The 10,259-nt window shown below is 35.8% G+C and overlaps 1 protein-coding gene across 1 annotated transcript; it reads left to right on the forward strand.

Annotated features, from left to right (window-relative positions):
- The first annotated feature begins 1,580 nt into the window (after positions 1–1,580).
- LOC132625739 (uncharacterized) lies at positions 1,581–4,674 on the forward strand. The gene is made up of 7 exons (XM_060340330.1): positions 1,581–1,641; positions 2,146–2,327; positions 2,507–2,697; positions 2,861–3,184; positions 3,329–3,411; positions 3,485–4,095; positions 4,234–4,674. The coding sequence occupies exons 1-7, from the start codon at positions 1,581–1,583 to the stop codon at positions 4,672–4,674; spliced, it is 1,893 nt and encodes a 630-aa protein (XP_060196313.1).
- Positions 4,675–10,259: the final 5,585 nt, after the last annotated feature.

Consider the following 10,259-nt stretch of genomic DNA (forward strand, 5'->3'; position numbering starts at 1 on the left):
TAAAAAATATGTGCCTTTACAAATGATATTGAATTAGTTATTTGATAATACATTGTTTCTTGAAAATATGTCAATTAATAATCATATATTTGTAACTAATATTGTAAAAAATAATTGATATATAATTTCAAATTAATAATATTTTAACTTTAATTGATCATAAAACTTAAAAGCATACCTTTTATGTGAGAACATCATGGGATTGGATGTTTGACAAAACAAAATATCTATAAATATAATGCCATAACATTATTCAAATGTTTGACAACAATTCCTTCAACTGTAAGTAAAAAATAAGCAACGTGCAATGTGAAATAACAAGTCAATAGTACTAAAGCAAATATTTTTAAAATCGAAAATATAACCCAAATTCAAAATCCAAAAGAAAAAAATTTTAACATAATACTTTTATGTCAAATTCCAACGTTACATAAGTAAGTTTCAATTTAACATAAGTAAATACTCCTATAATTCAAAAGAAAGGATAATATAAGTCTATAACCTCATTCACAACGAAATTCTACTTAAATAACGTCACTTATTATATGTCAAGTTTGTTAATGACTCATTCTTTCTAATAAGAAGAGATGTAGTTTCAAATATTAGAATATTAACACGGTTATGCTAAATGAATAAAATAAAAAAATAAAAAAATACGTGCAATTACATGGAACCACAAGAAGTAAAGGTTGGGAATGAGAAGAAAGGAAATAAAATATAAATACTACAAAAAGGAAAATATATTTTAAAAAATAAAAATAATTAAAAAGTAAAAATAGAAATAAATTAAATAATAGAAATAAAAAATAAATCAGAAAAGATAAAATTAAAATAAAATAAAAAAATAAATTAAATTAGAAAGGAAATTAAATTAAAATTAAAAAGAAATAAACTAAAAATTAACCCTGTAATTACAGGGTGTAATTACACACAATTCTCAGCACCCCTTGAGAATTGGAGAGTGTAATTACACCCTCTCAATTACACTCAATTCCCACCTAACTGTGTAATTACCTAGTTAAATAAACAGGTCAAACTGTATAATTGCACCCAATTTCAATTGGGAAAAATACATATATATATACATCTTTAAAGTAAATATTTACAAAACGCGACGACAGTTTTCAATTTACAAGATATAACAGTAGAATACTTACAAACCTATACAAAACTTAGACGACCAAACCCACGGAATCACGCAAATACCGTTGATTCCTACCCTTCCCATAATATCTCCCTGCGATTTTTCTCCCTTAATTTCGCTCAATGTTTTCGCCCTATCTCTTTAGTTTTCATTGAGGATTCGAATGTGATTGAAGAAACAACTGCAACGTTGATAAACAATCAATTCCTCAATCAAAAACCATTGAAGTATCAAACGCAATACATATCCGAGTTCCAAAAAAAAAGGAGCAGGTATTTTCCTTTTTTTGTTGTTGATATTTTGTGGAAGAATACAATTTGATTTAATAGAAGTCGATTGATGCATCAATTACCTAAACAAATTATCAATTATATGCGATTGAAATTTCAGAAGTCATAATCAAAATCATTCGGATCAAAGCTTTATTAGTGTAACAATGGCGGATAGCACAATGCAGTCAACAATGATACAACACAGTGGAAGATGGGACGCATCAGGTAAATATATTTGAACTCCAAATACATTATGTTTTGAAGTCAATTAAAAGCATGTAATCTCGTGCATGAAAGAATTTGTATGAAAAGTTGTATGAACTTCATATAATAAGTAGATTCTGTAGTATGGAACTGATTTTGTTCAGGAAAAATTTGTCTATTGGAGTATGCATGAATTTTGGTTGAAAGTTGTATGAACTTCATATAATAGGTAGATTCTGTAGTGTGGAACTGATTTTGTTCAGGAAAAATTTGTCTATTGGAGTATGTATGGATTTTGGTTGAAAGTTGTATGAACTCCGTATACTAGGTAGATTCTGTATGTGAAACTGATTTTTTTCAGGAAAAATTTGTCTATTGGAGTATGTATGGATTTTGGTTGAAAGTTGTATGAACTTTGTATACTAGGTAGAGTCTGTAGTGTGGAACTGATTTGGTTCAGACAAAATTTGTCTATTTTAGTATGTATGAATTTTGGTTTAAAGTTGTATGAACTTCGTGTAACAGGTCGATATGTAGAATTCAAAATTGAAGGAATCCAGTACGATTCAAATTCGAACTATAATGGATTGATTTCTACAATTGCTGCTCAACTGGGGATAGATACCACAGTCCAAACCATAATGATTAAATACATTGCTAGTGACCGATGCCCACCAATGATCATACACAACGACATGGGTGTTTGGGTATATTTAGATAAAAAAAAAAGTACAAAGATTTCTTCAGTAGGTTTCCTTTATGTATCACATTGGAGGATAGTGAAATGGAGGGAATTGAATTCCATCATGATGGTGAAAGTAGTTCCAGTTCAATAAATAGGGGTCGAGAAATTCAATCTTCATACATGGGAAATATTATTGAACAGATTGATATGGCTTCAAGTGAACATATTGAGTTGTTGGATAGTTGTGAAACTGAAATAATAAGTGACCCTCGACATGAATTTGTTGTGGAAAAACAGATTTACAAGGATAAAGAAACACTCAATGCAGTTATGAGGCAATATGCCTTTATGAAGCAATTTCAATTTCGGGTGAAAAGGTATGGTACAAAAAGGTATGAACAAATATTATTGTTTATTGTAGATAAATAAAAAATGTATGAAGCATGTATGTATGTAAATCACATATATAATATAGGTGGGTGTATGAATATTGTATGATGTATGTATAAAAATGTATATTTTCAATGTTTCTGATGTGTACTTCTTCATCAATAGCTATCATCTCGTATGCCCTGGTGACAATTGTTCATGGTGTTTAAAGGCCTCAAGTCTAAATGAGTCAAGGCTTTTCAAGATTAGGAATTTTTGTGATGTGCACACATGCTTGTTAAAGGATAGAATTTATGAACAACGTCAAGCAACTTCCAATGTCGTCAGCATTATTATAATGGATAAGTATGAAGATCCAAAAACAATATACACACCCAAGGATATATCTAGGGACATGAGGACACAACATGGTGTAACATTGACCTACATGCAAGCTTATAGAGCGAAGCAAAAGGCAATGATTATGTTACGAGGGGATCCCACCGACTCGTACAGTAAAATTCCAGCCTACTTATACATTTTATAGAAGACATATCCGGGATCAGTTGTAAGATTGGAAAAAACAGAGGAAGACCGCTTCTTGTATACCTTTGTAGCACTGAAAGCTTGTATTAGAGGATGAGAGTATTGCAGACCTATAGTGGTGGTTGACGGAACCCATCTTAAATCAACTTACAAGGGTACTATGCTAATTGCTTGTACATTGGATCCAGGAGGTTTGTTTGTTTGTTTGTTTGTTTGTTTGTTTTTAAGTTTATAAATGATTGTATTATTTGTGTATGGAAACAGGTAGTATACTGCAGCTTGCATATGGTATAGTTGATTCTGAAAATGATTCATCTTGGATATGGTTCTTTGAGCGGTTCAGGGATGCTTTTGGTGAGAGGGAGAACATGTGCTTTGTGTCGGACAGGCATAAAAGTATATGGAATGCGAGTGCAGCAGTGTACCCTGGGCTGCCTCATTATGCCTGTATTTGGCATTTGTGGAACAATTTAATTAAGCAATGCCACAGAAACAAAGAGCAGATGAGGAAATTATACTATGCAATGGCTAAGGCATACATACTCCAAGAGTTTAATGAATTCATGGGAAGGGTGACCAAAATAGATAGGAAGCTGAGGAGATACTTATTTGAAATTGGTTATCATAAATGGACACGGATACATGCAACAGTAAAAAGAACATGGACACAGACTTCAAACATAGCTGAATCTATAAACAATGCTACAGTGAATGCTAGGGAATTGCCGGTGGCAAAATTATTGGATTTCATGAGGGAATTGGTTGAAAGATGGAATGCAACGCACGATAAAGAAGCAAAGAATACATTCACATATCTTACTAAAAAGTATCAAGAAATTATCAACAAGAATGGTGTATTATCACACCGTATGACTGTAAGATAATCCTTCCGTTAACTTATATCCTTCTTTTTTTACTGTCATATGTATGAAAACTCTATAATATGTGTATATATGTTGTATGTTTAGTGTATAATTTCTGATTTACTTGTACAAATGTAATTTTGATTGGAGGTACGAGCTTCCACTGAATTTCTACATACAGTGATTGATGGTGTTAGGAGGTTCACAATGTGTCTTCGAGCTAGGATGTGTACTTGTGGAAGATTTCAACTGGATGAGATACCTTGCGGGCATGCTATGGCTGCTATAGTGTATAGGCACCAACATGGAACGGAATATACCTCTGCCTACTATAGCAATAAGAATTTCCTCGATAAATATGCAATACCAGTTGTGCCTCTTCCATGTGAAAGTACATGGGATATACCGAGGCATGTAAAGGAAGAGATTGTGTTGCCACCAGATGGTAAAAGACCACCAGGAAGACCAGCTACCAAACGAATGAAACCATTCCACGAGGGGAAATTTAAGAAATCAACAGTGACATGCAGCAGATGTGGTACAGAAGGCCACAATAAGAAGACCTGTAGCAATATTCCAAAGGGAAATTAAATAGTCGACAATGTTATGGCGGTGATATTTTTTTTAATGACAGTAGAAACTCTGTTTTTTTTTAGTAAGAGTAGAAACTGAGTACAATTTTAATAATAATAATAATAATGTTGAAAAGTTGATATGAATTTGGTTATCAACATTACGTGCTTGGTTTTGGTTGGCTATAATAAAATCTTATAGTTTGTCTGCAATATGTATGGTTATTGTATGAATAATGTATTTAACAGGCTAATGTATTGTGATAAATATGTCAAAGCTCACATTACATTATTTTCAATTTGGCATTTCTTACAATCTGCAGAACCTGAAGCAAGAGCAGCTACACGATTCAAAATGCCTCTCAAACCAAATTGTATGAAAGACGTATCAAATATGATTAATAAACTCAAAGATTCATAGCAAGATGAGTTACAATATTTGCATAACAAAACAGGGAAAAAATTAAGATGGATCCCAACAAAATGTATCATAGCCACTCAAAGATTCATAGCAAGATGAGTTACAATATTTGCATAGCAAAACAAGCAAAAACTTAAGATAGATCCCGACAAAATGTATCATACCCAGTCACCAACAAACTATGTTTTTACATCAAACACTACAAACTAGTAACTCTAAAAATTAATTTTTCACTTTTCGTTTAGGTCTCGGTAATTTTTCCCACTGGGGGACAGGTTCCTTGCGAATTCTTGGCCCACCTAATTTACCGGTAACCAATCCAGTGGCTTCACACTCACTAATAGCTCCAGCATCCTGCTTTTGCCTTGCATAATCCCACAGTAGGTCACCATACCTACTACGGTAAAGATGATGATCAAACTCGTCCTTTGGGATTTCCAAGATGCCTTGGCTGATATATTCAGCAAATGCACATACATAGACTCCACAATCACTGAAAAGAAAATGATGATGGAATGCATGAGAAAAGAATTTTTTATGTATGAAAACTATCAACATATGTTAAAAATTGCAAAAGACCATATTTCATAGAATAAATATACTTACTTTGATTCCGGATCTTGTTCTAGCAAATTCTCCACGAAGACATAATCCAAAGGATCAGAAACACCCTTCTTAATGTATTCTATGTTATTCTTCCAGTCTACGTCTTCCCTTTTGCCATAAAATCTAGTATTGTTAAAGAAGAGTGGTATCATTTTTGCCAGTTTTTGAACAATTTCTCTAACCGCACGAGTGTGCGTTGCACCTCCCGGGAGTGAATCATAGACATAAAGACACCTGCTTTGTATAGATAAAACAGCCAGCATCCAATGATGTTTCTGGCCTACATTAATCGGTATGAGCACATAGTCGACTTTATCCCAAGCGATATTTGCAAGCAACTTATACCCATGGATAACTTGCGCGACATCATGTTCTGGAGTGATCAGACTAGGATCATTATGGTTATCCTTGAACTGATTGTAAATTAACTCAACCCACGACTTGAAAAAAACATCAGTCGTTACGTATATGACTAGATTATTTGGCCCATACTTGGCCTTTTTCCTCAGGTAATACATAATCACATCAACTTGCTGAAAACATGTCAATTAAACTATGAATCAGATTTTAGGATACCACATTTCATACACATTCCATACATATGTCTGTCTACTGTCTTAGACAACATAAAAGAAAAAATCACATTTCATACATATGTTTGTCTACTGTCTTGGATGACATAAAAGTAAAAACCACATTCTATACATATTACATACATATCCCATACATATGTTTGTCTACTGTCTTAGATGACATAAAAGTAAAAACCATATTCCATACACAAGACACATAATAAGAAGAAACCAATCTTTAACAAACAGCAATCAACTATGAGACCCGAATCACATTTAAATTATTCAAACAGTGTCAGCCCACACATAAGAGACGAACCACAATACAAAGCTCGTAGGACCAACAAAATATACACATGAACGACCTAAAGCAGAATGACACTTAAAAATCATAAATTCAGACAAAAAATCATATATTCAGACTAGTTTCAATACATATTTCATACACTGTGGAAGTCAAAAATCATAGTCAGACAATTTATAGGTTCAAAACAACGTACCGAGTCTTGCCAACACTTTCCAGTAGTCAGTATAGTATGGAACCACTCCATTTTGTCGACTGTATCAACTCTTATATTAAAAGCATTCACAATCTTATTGGCCTTTTTAGAGAACATTGATTCCCTGCAAAATAACAGATGTTTTAAAATTGTAGAATAACATGTGTTAAATAAATAATTCTCTGCAAAATAGCTGATGTGTTCAATACAGACCTCCCATGTCTTGTAGACATTTTCGATTTCACCCAATCCTTAAATTCGGTGATCAGATCATTGTCAACATCAAAGCCAATGCAATTTGTGAATGGGTGTTTAATGTGAAAGTATGTAGGAGAATTGATTGTGCTGCTGCCGCCTGAACTAAAATCAGTGTATGGTGATTTACCATACGGTCTAGGATTTCTATTTCTTGCTTATTGTTCAGGTGTAACGATGTCACCACCTTTGGTTTCAATCGCTACTATTTGAGACTCGATAAATGGAGGCATTTAAAAATCATCAAGGGTAGGGATCTTAATGGCAGAATTTCCCAAAGCACCCAACTTATCAATGCCAGCAACCACATCATCTAGATTATGTTCTGTAAAATTTGAACATTTAAATTTCATATCAAAATCTTAACCAAATCATTTAAGATCTTAGCATGTAAAATGTATATTTGTTTAATACATATAGTAAAAATGAAAACTAAGTGGTCTCATTACCTGAAATCAAAGTATCAATAGGATGACTCTTCAATTCTTCTGGGTCAACTATATATTTATCACATGCTTCACCATCTCCAACTTGCTCACCAACTTCATGTTTCACATAAGGCGTAAGTTTTCATATTTTTCTACATTTTACATACATTCACATGGGTCTGAAAATGTGTAAAAAATAGAGGAAACTATACCTGGAATAGAAGCATTAATCTCATTCATCAAAGCAGATGCATCTACTACCATGTGATTGGATATTTTCTCACCTACATCCTGCCCACCAATGTCAAAATCACCTATCGGTTCATCAAAATGAAAATATAGGTTGTGCTGAAGTCCATCCTTCTTGTTGCTTGTATTTGGTTCTTTTTTAACATCCTTAACACTGCCAGACCTCTGTTTATTAAGATATGTATAAACACATTTAGATAGAAAGGGATAATACAAAAGACATTAACTTAAATTTTGATAAATAACCTTAGCTTTAGGAGTTTCAGTTTGCCTGCCAAACATGGACTTTAGATCATTAAGTAAATTCATAATTGACTTGTCCATGTAGTCATCCATGTCAACAAACTGTTCACCGACCTGGGATCCGGGCCAACGGGACCCGAGCATGGTGTGTGAATACCATGGAACCCATGGTCACAGAACCGAGGATTGTCGCCAGCTAAGAGAGGAGGTAGGCCGGTTGCTGAAGGATGGTCATCTCCGAGAATTGCTGAGTGAACGAGCCAAAAGTCACTACAAGGAAAGGGAGACTCATAAAAGGGTCGAGCCAGTAGAACCCCAACATGTAATCAACATGATAATTGGAGGTACCAATTCCCCTCGAGGGCCGGTGATGAAATAAGCCAAGGTTTCTGTTGTTCACGAAAAATACAGCCGGGATTATTTACCTGAGGGTTCTATCTCTTTCAGCAACAAGAATGCAGAAGGCATCATTCAACCGCATAATGATGCATTGGTAATTTCTATACTCATCTTTAAAACTCAGGTTAAGCGTATTTTGATTGACCCAGGTAGCTCGGCCAACATCATCCGGTGGAGACTGATCGAACAGCTGGGTCTGCTCGATCAGATCGTACCAGTAGCCCGGGTACTCAGCGGGTTCAACATGGCAAGCGAAACCACAAAGGGGGAGATCTCACTGCCGATGAACATCGATGGCACTATCCAACAAACGGTGTTCTATATGATCGAAGGGGACATGAAGTATAATGCACTGTTGGGTAGACCTTGGATACATAGCATGAGGGACGTGCCCTCAAAATTACATCAGCTACTGAAATTCCCAACCCCAAAGGGGATAAAACCCATCCGAGGTGAGCAGCCCGCTGCAAGGGAGATGTTCGCGGTCGAGGAGGCGATACCTCAGCCCAAAAAATCAGATCACAAGGAAGAAGATCCAACCGGAGGACCAGACGCCAAATAACAATCAAAGCATACGGGTTTGGATCCGGGGTACGAAGAGGATGATTTTGATGTACCAAGGTTGTTCGTCATGCCGGATGACTCAGATGCGACCAATTCAACTGTAGAGGAGCTGGAGCAGATCATCTTGTTCGAATATCTACCGGACAGAAAGGTATACCTGGGCACGGGGTTAATCCCGGAGCTCAGGAACAAGTTAATTGAATTTCTTCGAACTAATGCAGATTGCTTCGCATGGTCCCATATAGATATGACAGGTATACCACCAGAAGTAGCAACTCACAAGCTCAGCTTAGACGGGAAGTTTCCCCCGGTGAAGCAGAAGAGAAGGCCCATGGCAGAAGCAAAACACGCCTTCGTAAAAGACGAGGTAACAAAGCTTTTAAAAATAGGTTCTATCCGGGAGGTAAAGTACCCGGACTGGCTAGTTAACGTAGTAGTGGTGCCAAAGAAAGGTAATAAATTTTGAATGTGTGTTGATTACAAGGATTTAAACAAAGCATGCCTGAAGGATTCATTTCCGTTGCCTCACATCGATAGAATGATCGATGCGATGGCCGGGCATGAGATTTTAAGTTTTCTCGATGCCTACTCCGGGTATAACCAAATTCGGATGCACCCGGAGGATCAAGAGAAAACATCCTTCATTACCCGATATGGGACCTACTGTTACAATGTCATGCCTTTTGGATTAAAAAATGCTAGTGCAACTTACCAACACCTAGTTAATGGGATGTTCGAAGAACAAATAGGATAAACAATAGAAGTTTATATTGACGACATGGTTATTAAGTCTCTGGAAACAGAGGACCATTTAAAGCATTTACAAGGAACCTTCGATGTGCTCCACAAGTATAACATGAAGCTCAACCCGAAAAAATGCGCCTTCGGCGTCCGGTCTGGTAAATTTTTGGGTTTCATGGTGTCAAACCAGGGTATTGAAATCAACCCGAATAAAATCAAGGCCATTGAGGATATCGAAGTAGTGAATAACGTCAAAGGAGTGCAGAGGCTCACCGGAAGGATAGCGGTGCTAAGTCGTTTGATATCGAGATCCTCGGATAAGAGTCACCGCTTCTTCTCCTTATTGAGGAAGAAGAATGACTTCGTTTGGACACCAGAGTGTCAAAGAGCTTTACAAGAATTAAAAAGATACTTGTCCAACCCACCGCTGCTGCACACACCGAAAGCGGACGAGCGACTTTTTCTCTACCTTGCTGTCTCCGAGATAGCGGTAAGTGGCGTTTTGGTCGGGGAAGAATCAGGTACGCAATTCCCTATTTATTATGTAAGTAGAACTCTGGGGGATGCGGAGACCCGTTATCCCCATTTGGAAAAATTGGCATTAGCATTGGTGAGTGCTTCTAGAA

The sequence above is a fragment of the Lycium barbarum genome, unplaced genomic scaffold (assembly GCF_019175385.1).
Source record: "Lycium barbarum isolate Lr01 unplaced genomic scaffold, ASM1917538v2 unchr_scaffold_58, whole genome shotgun sequence".
NCBI lineage: Eukaryota > Viridiplantae > Streptophyta > Magnoliopsida > Solanales > Solanaceae > Lycium > Lycium barbarum.

Excerpts from the sequence above, each read along its gene's own strand:
- LOC132625739 (XM_060340330.1), top strand. The coding sequence starts at position 1,581 with ATGGCGGATAGCACAATGCAGTCAACAATGATACAACACAGTGGAAGA. Across the intron at positions 1,642-2,145 it reads TGGAAGATGGGACGCATCAG|GTCGATATGTAGAATTCAAA; the intron begins GTAAATATATTT and ends TTCGTGTAACAG. Across the intron at positions 3,185-3,328 it reads CGAGGGGATCCCACCGACTC|ACCTATAGTGGTGGTTGACG; the intron begins GTACAGTAAAAT and ends AGAGTATTGCAG.